At 35.4% G+C, this 22,648-nt stretch overlaps 3 protein-coding genes across 9 annotated transcripts; 2 read left to right on the top strand and 1 right to left on the bottom strand.

Moving 5' to 3' along the window:
* The first annotated feature begins 5,757 nt into the window (after nt 1-5,757).
* LOC142182240 (uncharacterized) lies at nt 5,758-6,295 on the top strand. The gene is made up of 2 exons (XM_075256366.1): nt 5,758-6,157; nt 6,288-6,295. Exons 1-2 carry the CDS (start codon nt 5,758-5,760, stop codon nt 6,293-6,295), a joined length of 408 nt encoding a protein of 135 aa, XP_075112467.1.
* Nucleotides 6,296-6,602: 307 nt separating this feature from the next.
* Nucleotides 6,603-7,196, top strand: LOC142182239 (uncharacterized). Its single transcript, XM_075256365.1, has 2 exons — nt 6,603-6,914; nt 7,032-7,196. Exons 1-2 carry the CDS (start codon nt 6,603-6,605, stop codon nt 7,194-7,196), a joined length of 477 nt encoding a protein of 158 aa, XP_075112466.1.
* A 6,716-nt stretch (nt 7,197-13,912) lies between these two features.
* On the bottom strand, nt 13,913-18,615 carry LOC107801213 (protein FAR1-RELATED SEQUENCE 4). Of its 7 annotated transcripts, none has more exons than XM_075256176.1 (6): nt 18,334-18,615; nt 15,902-18,045; nt 15,745-15,798; nt 15,477-15,568; nt 14,614-14,811; nt 13,913-14,525 (listed from the first exon to the last, which is right to left on the bottom strand). In XM_075256176.1, exons 2-4 carry the CDS (start codon nt 17,963-17,965, stop codon nt 15,488-15,490), a joined length of 2,199 nt encoding a protein of 732 aa, XP_075112277.1. In that variant the 5' UTR covers nt 17,966-18,045; nt 18,334-18,615; the 3' UTR covers nt 13,913-14,525; nt 14,614-14,811; nt 15,477-15,487. The 7 variants fall into 7 exon arrangements, with proteins under 7 accessions (XP_075112277.1, XP_075112279.1, XP_075112278.1 ...); XM_075256178.1 differs by having other exon boundaries at nt 13,913-14,519; XM_075256177.1 differs by having other exon boundaries at nt 15,902-18,041; nt 18,334-18,583.
* Nucleotides 18,616-22,648: the final 4,033 nt, after the last annotated feature.

The following is a 22,648-nucleotide window of genomic DNA, read 5'->3' as shown; positions in this document are numbered from 1 at the left end:
TTAGCCACTTTTCATATAAAGATAAATTTGAACGAAAACATTGTTCAAAATCTGGAAATATTCCAGCATTATATACTAGAGTTCGAATTTTTTACATGTGAACTTCCAACATAATATACTGGAGTTCCAGCATAATGTGCTGGAATTTCATACACATGTGCTCCAATCTCCAATATATTATTCTGGAACTTTCCGTATGCTGGAGTTCCAACATAATATGCTGGAAGTTCATACGCAGGTGTTCCAATCTCTAGTATATTATGCTGGAACTTTTCGTGTGCTGGAGTTCCAGCATAATATGTTGGAAGTTCATGTACAGGTGCACCAATCTCCAGTATATTATACTGGAACTTTCCGTGTTGCAGCAAAATAGTGGCTATTTTTCAATGACTTTGTAAACACTGACTATTTTTCAATTACCAATCCAAAAACGGGCTCACCAACGGTCCAACTAACATTTCTGGGCATCTAGGAACGTGCTATCTCGAAAAAGAGCATTTTATTCACTTGATAACGATTTTAATAAGGGAAATACCATATAGGAAACTATATTACCAAATATATTCATGGTTTATATATTACCCGCTATGCTAATAATATTTCTACAAAATATAGACAATTCATTAAATAAGGAATTATTGTAGTTGTAGGCTTCCTTATTTAGGTGCGCTAATATTGGGGAATTAAATATTCTTTCAGATATTTTACAACGCAAATAACGCATTAATAATTATCAGTTGTTTCGAATCAAAATTTAGCGACTCTGTTTTTGCGTTACACTGTGTTCAACATTTTTTCTGGTCTCACAAATCAAAAACGACTAAATCTTCTACAATTCTTCTGCAACAAATGCAATTATGTCCGAAATCCCAATTATGCTACAACTGAATGAGAATTGAGATAGCTATGGGAGATTTAGAGAATTTCAGGTCGATGACATTGTAGTCGCTGAGGATGCGAGTTATGTCCATTGATTTCTACAAAACCACATTAATTAATGATCGATACATCCGAAAAAATTATAGAAATCAAATAAATTCTCAATGAGCCTTGTCCTCCAATGGAAATTAGGAATGATATGGGTGTTCGTATATACATGGAGACGAAAAAGGAAAACAAAAACTTAGGATCATATCCAATATGTATAATTGTACCGACCCGAATTTTCGTTCTAAGAATTTGCATTCCCGTTCAACGGCTTAAGACCTTGAGAAGCTTCGTAATATGAAACATGACCCACATGTATGGTCGAGTTTGGTTTTCGTAAGATTCGGAGTTAAATTTAAAGAAAGAAAAATCTTATTTTTGAAGCTCAAATGGAAAAAGTTGACTGGAGAGTTGACTTTTGAGTAAACGACCCCGAAATGGAATTTTAATGAGGTCAATAGCTTCGTATGGTGATTTCGGACTTAGACGTGTGTCCGAATTTGGAGTTGGAAGTCCACATGACAATTCGGCGCATTTCAGCGAAATAAGAAAGTTGACGTGTTCTAATTATTTTATCTTATATGTGGAAGAGGTCTATTGCCATGATAGATACCAATTGGATATGATAGCAAATGCACGAGGCGTACTATAAGATATATGGAGTCTAAGGAAAGTTCTAAGTCTAAGCCAAGTTGGAAAATTACATAATATACAAAAATTTTGCAAATGAGTACGCATAAGACCTCACTTTGGACGAGCATATCTACGTAGATGTAACGAGTTGCATGATGCACAACCTATCAAATTAAAGCTCTTTGAGTCTATTTTTCATAAAATTAAACCGTTCATCATTTGGAGGTGTATACAAAAAGTTATGACTATTTTACTGGACCTGTGTCATAAGCGCGCCCAGGCACGCGGCCGCGCCGCGACCGCGGCGAATTAGAAGTTTTCTGCCTATGAACGCGGCGGGAGTGCGGAAAAGCACGTAAAATCCCTATAATACCCATGGACAGTGTAAAAATCGAAGGGGTCCGAAATTTCTTCCAATTTTGGTCATTCAAGCATGGATTTGGGCGATTCCAAAGGGGTTTGTCACGATTTTGACTTGGGTAAGTGTTTTATATCCGGAAGTGATTACATTTCATGAATCTATATCAATATTCATCGTTTATTTCGGATTTGGATTAAAGAAATTGTGGTTTTTGTAAAGTTTTCCAAAAATGAAAATTTAGGATTTGAAGGTCTATTTGACATCGAAATTCGATAATTTTTGTATAGTTGAACTCATATTGGAATTGGGTTGTCGGATTTTATGAGTTTCGTCGGATTCCGAGACGTGGGACCCACGGGCAATTTTTGAGCTAAATTTCGGATTTTAATCCGGAAAATTTGTAAATTCATATAGAATTAGTTCCTACGATTCGTGTTGAGTATTTTGAATTGTTTATGACCAGATTTGAGAATTTCGGGCAGGAATTCGCGAGGCAAAGGCTTGTTAGAATTTTGAATTGGTTGCAAAGCGAGGTAAGTGTTTGGTCTAACCTTAGCTTGAAAGATTAGGAGTTGTGTCCTATTTGTTATATGTTATTTGTTGAGTATGACGTATAGGCATGATGACGAGTATCTATACGTTGGTATCAAGCATGCCCGTGAGTCTTATACTTTGATTAATGTGACTCCGTTTCGTATTGTATATGCTCTATATGATAATTTCTATTGAGGAATATGACTTGTGGGAGTATTATTGTTAATTGAACATGGTAAAGCGTTGGCTCAAGTTGAGAATTGAATTGTTGAACATTGTAGAGCATTGACTCTAGTCAAGAATAGAATTGTTGAACATCATAGAGCATTGGCTCAAGTTGTGAATTGAGTTGTAGAGTAAACGTGAAAGAAAAAAGGAGAGAGAGAATCATGATATTGTCTCCCTTGCCGGGATGTTATTGTTTTGATATTGTTTCCCTTGCCGGTATTTCACTGCTTATGATATTGTTTTCCTTGCCGGGATTCTTTTATGATTGGTGTTGATTTGTAAATGATTTGGATCGGGTTGCACGCCGCAATAATATTATATGGATCGGGTTGCACGCCGCAACAATATTATATGGATCGGGTTGCACGCCACAATAATATTATATGGATTGGGTTGCACGCCGCAACAATATTATATGGATCGGGTTGCACGCCCCAACAATATTATATGGATCGGGTTGCACGCCTTAACATCATTATATGATTTGGATCGGGTTGCACGCCGCAACAAAATGATATACTTTGGATCGGGTTGCACGCCGCAACAGTAATATATGATTGGGATCGGGTTGCACGCCGCAACAAGAAAGAATAAAAGTGAATATTGATTCTTATGGTGAGCACGAGAGTAAAAGCACGAAGGGTGATACCGTGCACTTTCTGCTACTGTGTTTATTTATTGTTATCAATTCAAGTGTTTTTAACGGTTTAGAATTTCCTTATTGTTGTGATCCTTTGTGTTGGAACTCGTATTGTTTCCAATACCTCGCCGCATTTATATAAATCTTTCAATACTTAAATTTTCAATAATTGTTATACCTCTAATTCAATTGGCTTCTCAATAAAATCTCCTTAGAACGTCTGAGGTCGTATTTTTACTTAAAAATGAAATTTCCACTAAGTTAATTTATTAAATTCCTTGTTAAAGGTAATATTTCATTTGATGTTGTACCTTAATTGAAAATGGTACTTTCTCTATTTAAATGATTTCTAAAAATAACTTCATCTTTTCTTGTTGATTTCCTAAATGGGTTGGAAGTTGTACTCTACTTTATATTAAGTAAATGAGGCACCTTGAATATTCTTAAATGTATTGGGTTATGGACCCTATGAACTGAGTAACATGAGAACATTGTTGCGCAATGTGAGACGGAAACATGCGGGAAGCAGGTGCCGGGAAAGAAATATGATGATTTTATTTAATGGCACGTGAGTTGCCCGTGCAGTTGTGATAGAAATATGGGCACGAGATGCCGTGGAAATATGAAAGTGGACTGAGACCTATATTATTTATGATTATGAAATGAGGCATCATAAGGTGACCTTTACTCGAAAGAATTATATTCGAAAGATGTTTATTTGAAAGATATTTATTTGAAGGAAATATATTCGAAATATATTTATTGAAAAGTATATTATCTTAGAGATTATTACTTGAAGGATTTATAGGCGAAAGATTTATATTTAAAGAACTACATTAATTAATTGCACTTGTATTTATTATTTATTGAGTAACAATTATGGTGTTCTTGTTGCCTGCTTTTTATATCACTGGTTGATCATTGTTGTCATCATTGTTATCTGCTGCCTATTATTTTTGTACGCTATATTGCACAGGTTTATTTTGTAGTCTAGTCCTAGCCTCGTTACTACTTCGCCGAGGTTAGGCTAGGCACTTACCAGCACATGGGGTCGGTTGTGCCGATACTACACTCTGTACTTTTTTGTGCAGATACCAATGCTGTAGACTTCGGACCGCAATGAGATTGTTGTTTCTTGTTCATCAGGCAACCCTAGGTAGTCCTGCAGGCGTGTGCAGGCCTTGGCGTCTCCTTCTATCTATTATTCCTGTTTCTTTCATGTATTTCCAGAGACAGAGTTGTATTTATTTCTTTCAGACCTTTATTGTAGTACTTCTAGACAGTCTGTGAAGTTGTGACACCAGTCTTGGGTAGATTTGTTATGGATTGGTATTAGCAGTATTATTAAAACTTTACAACGTAACCTTCCGCTTATTTAATTCTGTTGTTATCTAATTGTTGGCTCTTAACTATTATCAGATTAAAAATGGTAACATGGTAAATAGTTCTGTTGGTTGGCTTGCCTAGCTTTCACTAGTATGTGCCATCACGACTCCCGAGTGCGGGAAATCCGGGTCGTGATAATAGTTGTTCGCGATTTCAATATGGAATTGAGTATCACCAATGAGAATACAGTTGCAGGTTTGTGCTGTTACATTTTCTATCAAATTCTGGTTTTATATCAATGTCCTACACTTTATCTGCATTTTATCTACAAATAAACTAAATATCAGAGTAAATAAATATATCAGTATGGATTTTCACAATATCTACAAAATTTTTACATTTATTCTACAATAAAACTACATATCATTTGAAAAATTAATGTGAAATACAGAATTTCAATATTTCTACAAATTATCCACAAATTTCTACAAACTGTTCATAACAGTATTTATCTTTATTTTCATGCAGGTTTGTTTGGAACACTAAAGTCACTTGATATGCCAACATCTCCAGTTATAGAGGAATATGAAAGTATAATAATAATGGATAGTACACCAAGTTTTATTGAAGTAGGACAAGTATACCAAGACATGCAAACAATTGCAACTGCAATGAAGTACTATTCTGTCATGCACAAGTTCCAATTCAGGGTTAAAAGATCTAGTGCTAGAAGGTATGAACATATAAATGGTCAAAGATCATTATTTTTTTTAATTTTGTAGTTTATTTGTAATTTTTTACTTCATAGGTTTTTCCTTGTGATAATATTTATCAGTATTGTAGATAAATTATAGTTATGTTGTATATAAATAGTATAATGTGATCGTTTAAGCTAAAACAATCTTTTTTTTTGAATCTAAATTTTAAACCAGTGTTTAAATTTTATTTATTTTGTAGCTACTGACTGTTATGTGTTGGTGAAAACTGTACATGGCACTTCAAAGCAACTAGCATAAATGATTCTGCAATGTTCAAGGTCAAAAATTTCAACAGCCAACACACATGCTCTTTAATGCACAATACATTCATACAACGCAAACCTACTGTCATGGTAGTTGGTAGCATGGTTATTCCAAAATATTCTGATCCTAAGACAATTTACACACCAAAAGACATACAAACTGACATGTTGTCTGAACACGGCGTGAATCTAACCTACATGCAAGCTTGGAGAGCAAAGGAAAAGGCTTTACAGTTTTTGAGAGGTCATCCTGCTGACTCCTACAACAAATTGCCTAGTTATTTGTATATTCTAGAGAAGACTTATCCGGGGTTTGTAGTTAAATTGAAAAAGACGGACAATGACTGCTTCTTGTATGTATTTGTTGCAATTTGTACGTCAATCAGTGGTTGGGAATATTATAGGCCAGTTGTAGTAGTTAATGGGACCTTCTTAAAGTCAGCATACAGGGGAATAATGCTAACAGCTAGTACAATGAATACAGCAGGTATTGTAGTTTTATTGTAGAAATATTGTAGCTTGTCTGTTTTTTGTAGTACTTGTAGATTTATTATAGATATATTGTAGAAAAGTTGTAGTTTGTATGTATATGTCTTCTTTTACATTTTTTCCTGCAGCCAATTAATTACTTTTTACCTCATAATGTAGGTATCATATTACAAATTGGCATATGTTGTTGTTGATTCAGAAAATGACGTATCATGGAAGTGGTTTTTTGAGCAATTCAAATACGCATATGGTGAAAGACCAAATATATGTGTTGTTTCGGATCAGAATGAGAGTATCTTGAATCTATTGTTTATCCTGGCATGCCACATTATTCTTGCATGTGGCATATTTGGACAAATATAAGGGCAAAGTTCAAGAAGGGATATTTAAAGTTGTACTTTGCCACGGAACGATCATACACACTTGATTAATTTAATGAAAGGATGTCAAAGATTGAAGAGATTGACCCGCGTGTTAAAGCATACTTATACGATATCGGCTATCATAAATGGTCTCGAGTACATGCTACGGTAAACAGAACTTGGACTATGACATCAAACATTGCAGAGTCGTTGAATGTTGTAACAAAATATGCAAGAGAGCTGCCGATAGTAGAACTATTAGAGTATATGAGGACTCTTCTTGAACGTTGGATGAATGAAAAGTTATTGAAAGCAAAGGGTACATTCACATACCTTGGGTTTAAATTCAACAAAGAGTCGGATGACAACAGAACATTGTCGCACAAGCTTAGAGTAAGATATGATCATTTATTGCATCAAATTAATTTATACAAGACAATGTAGATATTTTGTAGATATTTTGTATTTAACCGTATATAAATTGTTTTTTTGTTTATAATGTAATTGTAGGTGAGGGTTTCAACAGACTACATCCATACAGTACTAGATGGTGTGAGGCGCTATATTATTTGTCTTCAAATCAAGAGATGTAGTTGTAGACAATTTCAGCTTGATGAACTTCCTTGTCCACATGTTTTGGCTGCTTTAAGACACATGGATGAGTCTTTTGAATAATATTGTTCTCCCTATTACATAAGGGAGAACCTCTTGCGTACTTATGAAATACTAGTAAATCCCATGACTGATGAAAGCAAATGGAATGTGCCACAACATATATCTGAAGAAGTAGTAAATCCACCTACTGGAGGGAAACGCCAGCCAGGAAGACCTCAAAAAGAAAGATACAAAACATATCATGAAATAAATTCAAAGAAGTACAAGGTTTCATGTGGCAACTGCGGCGGAGAAGGGCATAACAAAAGATCTTGCAAGAATGCACCCAAAAAAAATAAAAGTTTATGTAGTTAACAGAATATTTCATAAATATTGTTGGCGAGTTCAGGATAACAAAATTTGATATGTAATTGTTGAGGTTTTTTAAGATCATAATGTAGTTAGATAGGATTTTTCAGTATCGAGATAATACTTCCATAGAGTGATTTGTTTATGAATGGTTTCTCTCTCTCTCTCTCTCTCTCTCTCTCTCTCTCTCTCTCTCTCTCTCTCTATATATATATATATATATATATAATCTACCACTTTTTTTACTATCTCTAGTATCCTTTACATAGTTGCTAATATTTTTTTGCAATTTATCTACAATACAACTACAAAAAAATTACATTAACTGCATTTTACAGAGTAACTACATTATAAATCAGTAGGAAAGGAGTTATATACTAAAATATTGTAGATCAAGTACTGTTTACATTCAACAAATGAATATAAAAGCAACAAAACACATTGTTAAATATTTTCTACAAAGTTAACTACAAAAAACTACAATAGCTGGAGCTGACATGATAACTAGATTATAATTCAGCTAGAAAGAAGTTATATGCTAAAAATAATGTAGATCAGGTACTGTTTATATTCAACAAATTGAATGTAAAAGCAACAAAATGTTTAGTTACTGATTTTTATACTTTATCTACAGAAAAATAACAAAATAACTACATATTTTTGCGTTGACAGAATAACTGTATAAAAATTCAGTTGGAAAGGATTTATATGCTAAAATAATAAAGATCAAGTACTGTAAATATTCAACAAGTGAATATAAAACCAACAGAATATTTCCATTTGAACTACTATACTGGATAAGAAAAAAAATAAAGACTACTATAATTGTGGCGCAAGTCTGCTACAATTAAAACACAACAATATTATTCAAAAACTTGTCTATCATGTTTCTTCTAAACTAGCATAACTAAACAATTGTACTACTTGTTCCATACAAAACATTACAACTACTTCTTCTTCCTCTAGACTCGTGTTTTCTCATTCAAAGCTGGTGCACCTTTTCTCTTTGCCAATTTGCCTGTCACCTCACTTTCACTAATTACCCCATGCTCCTGTTTCTTTCTAGCATAGTCCCAAAGTAGAGTTCCATAGCATCTACGATGTTGGTCAATATCAGCAAGGTCTTCTGCCAGAATTGATAACTCTCCAATACTAACATACTCTGCAAAGGCAGCAACAAATACACCACAATCGCTGCAAAGATTAAAAAAAAATGTCAATATTTTCCAAATGATTAGAAAAAAAGGGTTAAATGTATAGCAAGAAAGAAGATTTTTGTTACAGTGATCCTTCTTTTTGCTGTGGTATCTCTCTGACGATCCACTAAATGTTAAGAGGGTCGGTAACAGCTTTCTCAATGTATGCCTTTGTATTCTTGAAGTTGATGTCTTTACGCTTCCCATAAAAACCAGTGCATGACGAATACAAAGAGATAATAACAGAAAACTTGTCGACACAAGATTCAACAATAGGGTGATTGCGTGAAGAGACCATGGAATCATACGCATAAAGTTGCCTGTCTGCAATATCAAAAACAACCAACACCTAGTGGAATATTTCTACAATGTTGACGGGCATGATGACATAATCAACTTCATCCCATGCAACATTTGCCGGTAGTCTATACCCCAATATATATTCTGCTACAACATCCTGGGGTTTGACAACAGAAAACTTCTTTTCTTGAGGAGAATTTTGGAACTTTTCATAGATTTGATCAATCATAGTCTTGAACAAACAATCTGTTGTAGTAAACCCGGTCTTGTTGTGGGGGCCATACTTGCCTCTTTTCCTCAAGTAAACCATTATAACATTAATGTACTGCAACAAAAATAAATTGCATTTATACTATAAGTTATCTTTAAATAATCTACACAAAACTACAAAATAACTACAACTACATTACAAACAGAAAATAAAGCATCTACAATCATAATATAAATTATCTACAAAATATCTACAAATCAAATACGTTGAATCTTACCGAGTCATTGAGGACTTGTCCGGGGTGTTCCAGGGAAAAGAACCGCTCCTTTTTGTCAACCTTTTCCACTCCAAAATCTAACCATGGCTTAATTTGATTGTCATTTATAGAATACAGAGCCTTCCTCCTATATAAACAAATAGAAATTAAAATAAAATTGTTGAATGAAGTGGATGTGTAAAAGATAAATACTGGAATAAAAGTGTCAAATTGTGCAAACTAACCTCTTTGAACCTGTGTTGGTACCGTGGTATAACCACTTGTTGAATTGATCCAACAACTCAGGATCTACATTTTGACCAATAACACTAGTAAATGGGTGCTTGAGGTGAAAAATTTGAGGTCCAATCGAGGTGCTGCCACCAGAATGGTATAAAAGGAGAAATGGTGATCGAGCATGCTTTCCCGACTGCTTTGTTCTACCTTGATGCACGTGTGTTGTTTCATCTTGTATAGGCTCGCCGAACTTAACCAACTGGGAGAAGTTATTAGGCAGCTCGAAATCATCAAGTGTAACCTCCTTCTTCTCACCTCCGGAGTCTTCTGAATCACCTACATTCACATACTCTGCCTCTTCACCTACATTGTCATCTTCCTCATTCTGTTGTTCTCTTTGAGCTGCTACTGTCACTCCGTGAATTGGAGATTGTGCATGCATATCTTCCCTCTCTGTAACACCATGTATATCTAGCTTAATAGAATGGTAAAAATATTGAAACATAAAGCAAATATCTCTGAATACAATTTCATACCTACATTCTCTTCATCAACTGTACCTTCAAAATATGTATATAAATCAACACGTGCTGGATGATTTTCTTCACCAAGTGCACCTTCAACATGTTTTGTTTTTTTCATTAAAAATGTTAAATCATACTGGATAGTAGTGGCTTGACAGTTTAAGAAGATATATTGGTGGGTTATAAGATCTACATAAATCTGTAGAGTTGTGCCAATATACTGTATTTATTTGTATATATTTTGTATATATAATGCAGACAAATTGTAGATATTTTGTAGATATTCTGTAGATAATTGTAGATAAAGTGGAGTTATTTTGTACATACCTGTTTTGCTGGTGCTTGCCTGCATTGGTTCTCCACTAGTGAACTGAAATTGCTGATTGTTCTTGTCATTTGGTTGGTTAGTATTTTTGGTTGAACTCCCAGCAAACTAAAAGTTTTATATTAGTTAGGATATATATTTTAGAGGTGACATAAATAGTTTTGTAATATGAATAAAATTCAAATGGTAACTTTGCATCAACTTGATCATTTTGAATGTTTATCGCCTGCAAAACAGTCTTGACTGACTCATTTATTAGCACTCGAAGGCTACCTAGTTCTTCAAAGACAACTTCCCTAAAATCTTCAAGCTTTTCATCGACCTACATATTAAAAAAAATACATAGTTAACTTCAGAATATGTCTTAACATACATAAAAGAACAGATGCACTATTATGTATACATCACAATGCTGTTTAGGAATACATGTTATCTTCTCAAGACCTCTTTTTAACTTTCTTATTTTACGAAGAATATACTCTTTGTCCTCTTTTCCAATTGATTCTTTGGGTTCCTCAGAAACGTGTTCAACCTCTTCAATTATATACTCAACTTTATCAGGCAAAGACATCACTGAAAGCCCTTCAGGTGATTCATTTATGTTGGTGAACTGAATGAGAAAAAAATTAGCTTGATTAAGGCAGAATATGTAGACAAATTGTAGATATTTTGTAGGTAAATTGTATAATCATAAATAAAAACCATTTACCTTCATCCATTAAGGCTTGATTATTCTGTATTCAATTGTAGTTAACCAAATCTGACCCTTAATAGCTGACCAGTTAAGTATGTGAGGGATTGAATTAGAAATCCATGTAGCTATATCAGTGTTGACGGAGGAGCAACACTCATACAACCATACTTGCATGGCTAGTGGGAATCGTCGAATGAACTAAGAATGAACGAAAGGATTTAGCTTGTGCCTAACTGATTCAATCAACTGTCTATAAGACTGAATATCCCATGGAAATGTCTCGCACTAATCGGATTCCGCCAATTAAAACCAAAAATGATCTACCAACCCAATATGGTCTTTCTCTGAAGGCCAAATGAAGAATTCTATGAAATATAGAATACATAACTCTACTGCATCCTTATCATTTACCCAGCTTTTGTTGGTTACAATCTGTTTTAGGTATGTCTTCTCCACTTTTATCTTGTTTGGAAAGTAATCGCTCATTATCTTAGTGACATAATTCGTAGTGTAACCAAAGTCTGTCACCTCGGTATGACATTTAAGACCAGTTATTAATGCAAACTCTCTCAATCCAAAATTTAACCTCTCATCTTTTAACTCAGCTGAAAAATAGGAAGCATCGGATGAATTCAATTCATACTTCATAAGAAGATGAATAGCTTGATTTTGCATGCATAAATTGGGAAATGACAGTAAATAGCCAAATCATGTCTTCTCAAATAGCTTCAAACCATTTGGAGACAAAAGCTCTTTAATTTGGCTAGGAATGCTAGGGTGACATAATGTCTGGAATCTAAGCACCCCATAATCAACATTATGGGATGCAAAAAATTGTCCATTCTGCACAATAAATAATCTCTCATTAATATAGTGCTTAAAAAACATAGATACATTTACAATTTATCTACAAAATAACTACAAAAAATATACAAAATATCAACAATTTTAAACAGATTAATAAAGCTACAATTAATCTTCAAAATGAAGATAAATAATCTCACATTAATTCAGTGCTTAAAAAACATAGATATATTTGCAATTTATATACAAAATAACTACAAAAAATCTACAAAGCAGAAAAAACACATATTATGTAGATTTTTAACAACTAAAACAAACGAAATAACTAGTGAAGAAATTACTAAATTCTTACCTTCACCAATGACTGTTTTCGAACATTTTTAGGAGATTTAACACTAGGAGCTTTTTTCGAATTTTTCTTCTTTTGGGGAGTTTTTGAACTAGGAGACACCTTCGCTTTCTTTCCAGGTTTACTAATAGGCACATCTTCTACAAAATCATCATCGACCACTATCTATTTTCCTTTCCTTTTCGCTTGTTTGATTGGCCTCGAAGATTCTCCAGCATCGAAATCATATTTTTGTTTAGTTCTAGCTTCAGCCCTGATTTGATGCGGAGAAAGACTATGCTTCTTATCTACAATTGCATGTGTAGATTTCCCATGCTTTTTGGGTGAATGTGGTGATAATACACCCAAATCGAAAGAGGGTATATCAACTTCTCTAGCTTTTTTAAGGCGGTGTTTTGAAGGTTTGTTCTTCTTCATTGAGAAAATTTGAAGATGGAGGTAAATGTGACTTTGAAGAATTGACTTCAATTTTGACTGGTTGTAGAAGAAAAAACTTGAAATTGGACGTTAATGGTGGGGGTTACATATGTTTCTCTGGTTTTAGCAGAGGAAATAATGGGAAAGAAACGTGGGTGGGATGATACGTGGATGAGGGTGTGGATTTGGGAGAGAGAAACGTGAGGGGAAGGGAGGGAATTTGGAGGAATGTACGTTACCATAAATTTAGGAGGGAAATACGGTACCATTAATAAAACACATAATAATATATAATTGGTAATTAGGTATACTAAATATAATTATATCAAACCTTAAACATTGAGGGTAATATAGTTTACTACTCCTAATGTTTTAGGATAATTGGAGCAGTTGATGCTTCTTTATAAAAAGATATTTCAGATTTCTTCCTTTTTTTATCAACGAAATCACCAAACAATTTGATCATTTAACAGTGACAGCCCATCCAATAGCCTAATTCAGGTTCAGATCTCAATAATTTAACATATATATTGAATGAACATTGAACAAATTAAGAAAGAAACAGAATACCTCACCCTGTTTGAATTAATCCGTCAAATAAAAACTCTAGATTTCTCTAACTGACAACCCCATGTGGTTTCTTTTTCCTTCTCTCTTTTCTTTTGTACCGAACAAGCCTTTTTGGCTTCCATTCTCAGTTAGTGTGAACGCAAACCTTACCCCTACCCTGGGATAGAGAGACTATTTCCAAATAGACCCCGATCATCCTTCCATCCAAGAACTTCCCACTTTGCTCTTGGGAAGACTCGAACTCACAATCTCTTGATTGGTAGTGGAGGTTGCTTACCATCAGAGCAACCCCTCTTGTCTTAGTCAGTAGGAGTAATGTTACAAATTGGCTTTAAACATTGTTTTTCTTAGAAGAGTTTATGTTCCGTACAAAAACGACATAAACAATATTTACACAACCAGGTTAATTGTGGCCTGGTCAGAAAATTAACATTGTATTTATCAACAATAACAACAAACCCAATGTAATCCCACAGGTGAGATTTGGAAAGGTTAACGTGTACGCTAACCTTTACCCCTAACATGGTATCTATCACAAGTTAAAATTCGCCAATAAGATTAAGAAATCTTTGCAATTTACACTGTCAAAGTGTCAATGTGTATTAACTTGAATTCTTCCCTCATCGAAACCTTCACCTGGCCATAAACTGTAACAAACCAATAAGTAACAACAACACCTATGCCTTGATCCCAAACTAGTTGGAATCAACTAAGTGACCTCACTATACATGGACAATAGGAGGGGAGGGGAAGCTAAACCCACAAACACATCGCCTAGCGGTCCATGGAGTATGTATTTGAAACTGCTGACAAAGAAGCTGTGGGTCAGTTTTCTTGAAGAAGAAAAACACACCTCGAGCCGACCTTCCTTGCCAAACTTGGGTCTAGTATGAGTTGATAAGCTCAACAAGACTGAAGATTCTAATTCCAAAGCAACATTAACATTATAACAATCCACCTCCACCCCCAACCACTTTCCTCCTTACCATTTTACATAGTTGCAGAGCCTTTCACACTGCAACACCAGAAAACAGGGAATCTCGGGGCTTGGAGATTATTAGAGCTAGTTACTTTCACATTTGACATATTTAATTGTGTAATTGGAGATGCCCGCACATGCATTAAGCATCTCATTTCTTCAATCTTCCGATCCTGCATCTTATGATTAGTGATGAAGTCAGCAGCAGGTTATTAAAATGGTCTCGGAGCTGAAAACAGTGTGAGATCTTTTTTAACAATATAATACCTTTTCCACTTTGAGAGGAACACCCCAATTAAAAAACACAAATTGTTCCTCCACGAATCCATGATTTATGACCCTTAATTTTTGTTACTCCAACATCTCTCCGAGCAATTCCACACTTCTTTTGTTAATGTCACCACCTCTTAACAGTGTTGTTAATCTGGGGTACAAGGTTGGATAATCCAGGCTACCAGGCATATCCTACATGAATAAAAACTCAAATATCAATGTATGTCGTGCAAAAAGCATAATGAGACTGTAGGTCATAAGTGAAAATAAGAAGAAAAACAAAACTTAGCCTGCTTATTTCCAGGACTAAAAGTACACATACTGGTACAAACTTTATGCAGGAAGTCTAACTGTTTCTACAAGTACAACCACCAAATGTCATGCACATTATGAACTACATTCATGTCATGTTACGGGACACTGTTGGTGCAATACGAAACAAGTGAGCCAGCACCATATTATGCAACTGCCTTGACCAAACACTGGGCAGTTCCAGCCACTATGATGAGCAGAAAAGGAATTCAGGCAACAAATGTTTGATTGCAAATCAACAAGACAATTGGAACCTGGAAAAGAAATGCATGCTTTTTCTGAAAACATAAATCTAAAGTTTAAATTAGTCAACAGTCTGCTGCATAAGATAACCTTCATCTCCCAACTTCCACCCTTACCATTTAATTCTAGACCTTTTTTTTTTTTGCAGTGGATTACAACAGCCTCTAGTTTAATTTTAGTCATTGTCCAGCAGATAGCTGTACCCCACACGTACACACAAAGATAGAAAAATCATGTCTGCCAAGACGACACATTAATATCAATTTGGCATTATCATCCTAAAACAGAACCTCTAGTTGTACCTTCTAGCTCGTCAACTACTAGGTGCATCAAATATATGTTCAAAATAAACTTTTCCAGGAGCTCCTGTCAGGAAATTTTGGTAAAAGAATTCCTGTCACCAATTTTTTGTGTAAGCTGTGAATAACAAACCAAAATGACGGATTACAGAAATGAATAAACAATTATGGTTGCATCACCAATTTCTAATTGTCCCAGAAGGTTCACAATATGAACTCGCTTAAAAGCAGGATTATGCATTAAATTAGAGAAGGTGATAGCATAACAAACCATTTGGTGAAAGACACCTTGTGCACCGTTAGGAATTTCTGGCTCCAAAGTCACCTGATATGAATGAAAAACACTTGTAAGAGAAGCTCATCTTAGGTGAGCATATGGTTGAGAAGAATAAATAAAGAAAAGGACATGTAAGATAAAAAATTCTAACCTTTCCTTTTTTATTAGAAGTGTTGTCATTGTTTTCCCTTTCTTTTCCAGGATCTGCTCTTTTAGAACCCTTGCTTGTCTGGGCCGCTCTACTGTAAGGCATTAGCTCTCTAGCTGCAAGACTATTTCCTTGACATACTTCATTAACACCTTGGATAGCAAGGGTAGCACAACTGCCTGATCTAAGATTAGCCTCAAAAGTGACATTAACAGTTGCACACTGTTTTAAGGCTTCTTTAATGGCACCAACAGCAATGTTGTAACTTTCCTGAGTCAGTGATCCCTCTTCACCCAATATTATTGCCCGTCGGCACAAATCATTGTAGCGACGGACTTTAGCTTGCACATCTTCCAGTCTTTCACTTATGGAATGCCTGCTCATGGCAGCATTGGTCCAGCGTTGCAATATATACTTAGACGGAATATTGAAGACACCAGACATTTGAAGAACCACAATAGCATGTCTACAAAGGTAACCTTTGTACTCAAATGAATGGCATGAGCAGTATATGTCCGACCTCGGCGCATCCCACTCCACCATGAAGTCCTGATTTGCGTCAAAATCTTTGACAGCATATGTTATAGATGTGCCGTCTTCTGTTTCTTTTTTTAGATGGCATGCAGCGGCTCCTAATACTTCAACTTGGAACTTCTTGAATATTTCATGAGTATATATGAGCAACATCTGTTTTTCGAAGGGCGAGGGAGACTTAAGCTCAGGCATCTCATGCCATGCATCAAAATTAGCTTTGGCTTCCTCTTCATACCAGTCTTCAAGGATTAGCTTATGTTGTCCAATAAAGCCTCTAAGAGACGTTTCACTCTGGATGTATTTGTCAAAGAAAGAGTTCACGCTTTCGGATCTTGAAGCCGTGGATAAACTGGCAAAAGATACATCCCTCATAAAAGCAGGCACCCAAAGCTTGCGATTTTCATATAATGATTGAACCCACTCGTCCTCTCTAAGACTGAACTTTTCAATCAACTTCCACCATCTGTGTTCATATTGTTCTTCAGTCCATGATCTATATATGCACTTAGTAAATTTTGCCATAAATGTATCATGCCACAGACTGAGATATTCAAGATGCCTTGGGATCTTCTCCAATATACTCCACAGGCTAAAGTAGTGCCCGGTGTCCGGAAAGATTGCTCCAACAGCTGCTTTGATGTTGTCGTTTTGATCAGACAACAAAATTTTTGGACCTCGTCCACCCATTGCCAGACACCATGTCCGCATCAACCATATGAACGTATGCACTGTCTCATCAGCAATTAGTGCACAACCTAGTAAGGTGGGTTGAACATGATGGTTTGCTCCAATGAAGAGAACCAAAGGTATTTTGTATTTGTTTGTGAAGTATGTAGTATCAAATGACACCACGTCACCAAAATTGGAATAATTATCCATGCCTTTGGCGTCAACCCAGAAAACATTCCTCATTCGATGCTCCTCATTTAAGTCCACGGAATAGAAAAATTTTGGATTCTCTTCCTGCATTTGCACAAGAAATTCAAGCAAGACCTGCGCACCTCCTTCTTCTAAAGTCAAACTTCGACCTCTATCATGTTGATTCCTAAAAAGATTTTCCAGATTACCAGAGAATTGGTATGCACCGTACTGTTTTGATACAGAAGCCAACATCTTTTTCCTTCGAACTTTTGCGTCACTCTTAAGTGGATCAACATTCCTGTGGCTTCTAAAAAAGTGCACTTGAGCTGGTAAAAGCTCATGGTTATGTTCTTTTACGAAACTATGAATGTACCACTTCCCATTCGACGACCTTCTCTTCACGTGCATACTAGCTTTACAACCTATCTTAGGAGAAGGCCTAGGGTTGATTGCATCATCAGACTGCTGTTTGTTTCCATATCTTATGCATGAAAACTTCGCATCAATAAACTCTTTGGATGCCCTAGAACGACGACTACTCAATTTGGCGGTGCCAAACCCGGCTGATTTTGCATATTCTTTATAGAATTCATAGGCTGCATCATGAGAATCAAATTCCATATCATCTCGAGGCTCCAGGTTATTGTTCTCCGTAGCAACAGTCGATTCCATTGCTTATATAGCACAACTTGCACCTAGCTTTACTCAGAAATTTGCTTCCAGCTAAGATTTTCGTACAGTATATAGTCTACCTTGTAGAATATAACATGCAATTCAGTTTCAAACTCAGAAAATCTGAACATAGTCACGTGGAAAGCACAAAACATACTTATAATGATAAAAAATAACTAAATACAGGATTTTTAGTCTAAAGATAGGAGTTTTAGTCTTCCTTATGCATTGGACCGAAAGAAGCCTGCATCCGGATTCAAAATTCCTTAGTTTACAATTTTAAATATTTCACTGGAGAAAGGGATTAGGGTTTTTGTGTCGGGAAATCTAAGAAGAGGGGAAACGGAAGAACCAGAGATGGCACTTACTGGTGAATTTCGCCGGAGAACAGGACGGAGCCGCCCGACCCGCTACTGTCGAATCCATGGACCATTGAATTCGTGGACATTCACAAAGAAAAGAGTTCGGGAGATTTGCACAAATAGAAATGTTTTTGCGCCATTGTTTAACCTTTGTTTCTCTTTTAAAAAGTTTGTGCAATAATAGACTTGGGGCTTTGTCTTATGAGATTGTCAAGATTTGTCTAATTTATAAGTTGTGCGACATATAAATTCTATTGTGGTATTTCTACATGTGTTATACTTGTTCAGGCTTCTTCTTTTTTTTGGTTCGAGGGATGATTATATTAGAAATTAAGGTGGAATCGGTACATCATCATCATAGGGGTATTAATATTACATTCATAATGTCTCTTGAAAATATAGTTCTTAGAGATGTATGCCCAAAAGCTTCATTTGTAAACATGGGCGGATTTAGGGGGCGCAAGGGGTTCACCCGAACCCCCTTTGCCGAAAAATTATACTGCATATATAAGGCAAAATCTGTTTCTTATCTCTATATATTAAGTTTTGAACCCCCTTAACACAATCCAAAAGTGTAGTTTAGTGGTCAAGGGGGTTCAAAATCTACATAAGATCGTGGGTTTAATTCCTTCCCACTAGCTACAAATAATGGTTATTCTTCCTAAAAGATTTTTTTTTGCTCCTTACTTTGCCAGTATATTAGCTACCTTGTTCGTCTCCCTGTAGTTGTGCTTCACCATTGTTCATGAACATAGGTTCATTTGCGACAGAAACCTCCTTTTGTCCAATGATTTTTTTGTTTGGAATTTTGCCTAGGTTGCCTCCGACATGGGTTTGCATCGGGCAAGCTTGTTGGTGGCTTCCATTGATGAGCAGGTTGAGGTTACTTGGAGGAGTTCAAACAACAGAAACATTTGTATGAGCTTCATATCTTGGAACTGCTGTGGGGGCAGGAAATGCTGACTTTATGAGAGCTTTTAGATCAATGATTACCACAAACCCAGCGTGGTCGCACTATTGGAGACAAGCCTAGCATATCATCACAACATAGTGGAAGATTTTGGGTTTTCAGGACTAGCTCAAGTGCCAGCACAGGGTAACTCGAGAGGAATGACACTCATATGGAATAGCGATGAGGTTGATGTGGATCAAATAGGAGGGACAGTTCAAGAGATCCACGCAATGGTTAAGGTAAAAAAAAATCAAAAGTTTGGCTTTGCTCGGTTATATATGCTAGCAGTTTACTAGAAGAAAGACTAATCCTTTGAAATAACCTAAAATCTATTGCTAACAACTTTAGAGGGCATTAGCTAGTACTAGGAGATTTCAATGAAGTTACTAGGGCTAGTGAGAAGTTCGGGGGCCTACTCATTAACAATAATAGAATATCTAGGTTTATCGATTGCCTCGAGAGTTGCAAACTACTAGATTTAGGATTTAAAGGTCCCAGGTATACCTGGACTAATAAAAGGGAAAAAGGCAACACCTTCATAATGGAAAGATTGGATAGATTCGTAGTCAACGGAGATAGGATCAATATCTTTCAAGAAGCTTGTGTAAAACACCTAACAAGAATTCACTCTGATCATTGCCCCATCCAACTAGAATTCATGAAAAAACCTTGTCGAAACAACAATATTCTTAGATTAAAAACTATGTGGCTATCACACCCTACCTTTAAGGGGCTAGTGCAGGAATCTTGGATCAACCAACTAGATATATCAGCTGCAATTGACAACTTCACTAACAAGGTCATCCCCTGGAATAAAAATACCTTTAGAAATATCTTTAAAAAAGGAATAAAATCCTTGCTAGGTTAGACGGTATACAAAAATTCCCTAACTACCCTACAAGTGACTTTCTTTCTAACCTAGAATGTGAGCTCATTGATGAATACCAAAAAATCCTCAAACTTGAGGAAGAATTTTGGAAATTAAAATCAAGAATTCACTGGCTACAAGAAGGGATGCCAACACAAAAAAAATTCATCTTACAACCATGCGAAGAAGAAAGAAGAATGGGATTTTTAGTCTTAGAGATGATATAGGAAATTGGTTAGAATTAAACTCCATCATCACAGACTTTTACAAAAACCTATGCATCACGGAGCATACTATCTCCTATAAAAATAATCTTTATATGCCCGCGCATGCTACTATTAGCTTTCATGAACATGAACTCTTCATCAGAGAGCCTTCAGAGGGAGAAATTAAGGAAGCCCTATTCTTTTTTAAGCCCCTAAAAGCACCTGGCCTGGATGGGCTCCACCATTTCTTTTAGGATTAATTACCTCATATAGCAAAGGTTGATACCTTATTTACTTTAAATAAATACCTTTTAAAAAAGTTATATTCCATAGGTACCTTTTGTTTTTTTATAGCCAAATATCTATTTATGGTTATTTTTCTCTCTCATATCCCCTTAAATTTCTCCTATCCCCTACCCCATATCTATTCTCCCTCTCTCTCGCTACTTCCCGATCTCATATCCTCTCCTTCTTGAAATAACTCAACTGTGTTTTAAGATCTATACACTACAAGAAAACACGAAATTAATACGATTTTAGCTGGAAAGTTCAGATCCTTATCTAATAAGCAAATCGGAAGCAACTTGTCAATGATATATACGTTAACAAAATATTAGAAAGCAGAGTTGATTTTGAGAGTGTAAATTTTGGAGAGTGAATTTCATGGGTGGTAATTTTGCTTTGTGCTCATTACCTCTATGGAAACTTTGATCACTACGATCTCTGATGCAACAACAGTTGGAATTAAAGGCGGCGCTGGATCGTCGGCAACCGGAGGCAATGGTGACGACGAGCGAGGGCTGGATACTAATGTTGCTTCAACGAGACGACATTAGGGTTGTTCTTGAACAAAGACAACGGAATTGGGGGCTGAGCAACTTGAATTTTCTGTTAATATATTTCAATGTATCTAGATATATTTCATTGTATTCATTGTCCTTTTTTTCATTGTATTTCAATGTATCTCGCTATATTCTATATATTTCATTGTATTCATTGTCTTTTTTTTCATTGTATTTTCAATGTATCCTGTTGTATTCTATGCATTTCATTGTATTCACTGTTTCGCTATATTCCATGAATATATTCATATGTTTGTTTTTAATTAATATAATTTATGTATTTATATGTATTATATAATTTCTCTGAAGATTGCTATGTTTTGGGGTATTTTTCGGTTGAGAATCTTTTTTATAACTGGAAATATAAAATTTGTGTGTTATAATTAAGTTTGTTGAGTTATATTAAGAGTTTATTATGTTAATTGATTCACTTTCTGTTTAAAAACAATGTAATCCCCTGTTTCACGTTGTGAATACAGTTGAATACAGTCGAATACAATAATATATCTAGTTGTAATCCCATGTTTCACGCCATGACTATATTCGATTACAAAAATGTGTCTAGCTGTAATCCCTCGTTTCACGCCTAGAAAAAAAACTAAAAATATAGCTATAGGAAGTAATATAGTAAATGGTAGCTATAACTAGCTAATAACCACTAAAACATAGTGGTTTCTGAAAGTTTCTCTTTCTTTTACCAAAAATTCTAAAGAGAAACAAATAACCTCCTAATTAGCTTTTGCAAAGATTCTTTTGAGAACAAAAAAATGATCGAAAATATGAATAGCACCTTCATATGTCTAATCCCTAAAAACCAAAATGCAGAATCCTTGAAGCAATTTAGGCCTATTAGCCTCTGTAACACTGCTTATAAAGTTGTTACTAAAATTATTGTGAATAGAATCAAACCCCTTCTAAAAAAAACCATCCATCCGACCCAAACTAGCTTCATAAAAGGAAGAAGGGCTTCTGACAATGCTACAATAGTTCATGAAATGCTGAATTACTTTAACAATACCAAAGGAAAAAAAGGGAAAATCATTGTAAAAGTTGATTTAGAAACGGCTTTTGATAAGCTGGAATGGTCATTTATTAGATTCTCCCTAAAATCTCTAGACTTCCCTAAGAACTTAATAGATCTAATAATGTCATGTATACCCTCCACCTCTATCTTCATTCTCAGTAACGAAACAAAAAATGACTTTTTAACACAACGAGGAGCATTAGGCAAGGGGACCCCTTGTCTCCCTATATATTTATAATATGCATGAACATGTTATCTAGACTTATAAACCACGAGGTAGACTGCCGCATATGGGACCCAATAGTCCACTCAAAAAATGGTCCCCAACTGTCTCATTTATTCTTTGTTGACGACCTCATCCTTATGATGGAGGCCAACCAAAAAAGTTGTAACTCCCTCATAGATGCTCTCAACAAATTCTGCACCTTC

This window comes from Nicotiana tabacum, chromosome 6, assembly GCF_000715075.1.
Source record: "Nicotiana tabacum cultivar K326 chromosome 6, ASM71507v2, whole genome shotgun sequence".
NCBI classification, from domain to species: Eukaryota; Viridiplantae; Streptophyta; class Magnoliopsida; order Solanales; family Solanaceae; genus Nicotiana; species Nicotiana tabacum.
Note: the sequence above shows the minus strand (reverse complement) of the source record. Positions and strands in the feature narration are given on the sequence as shown.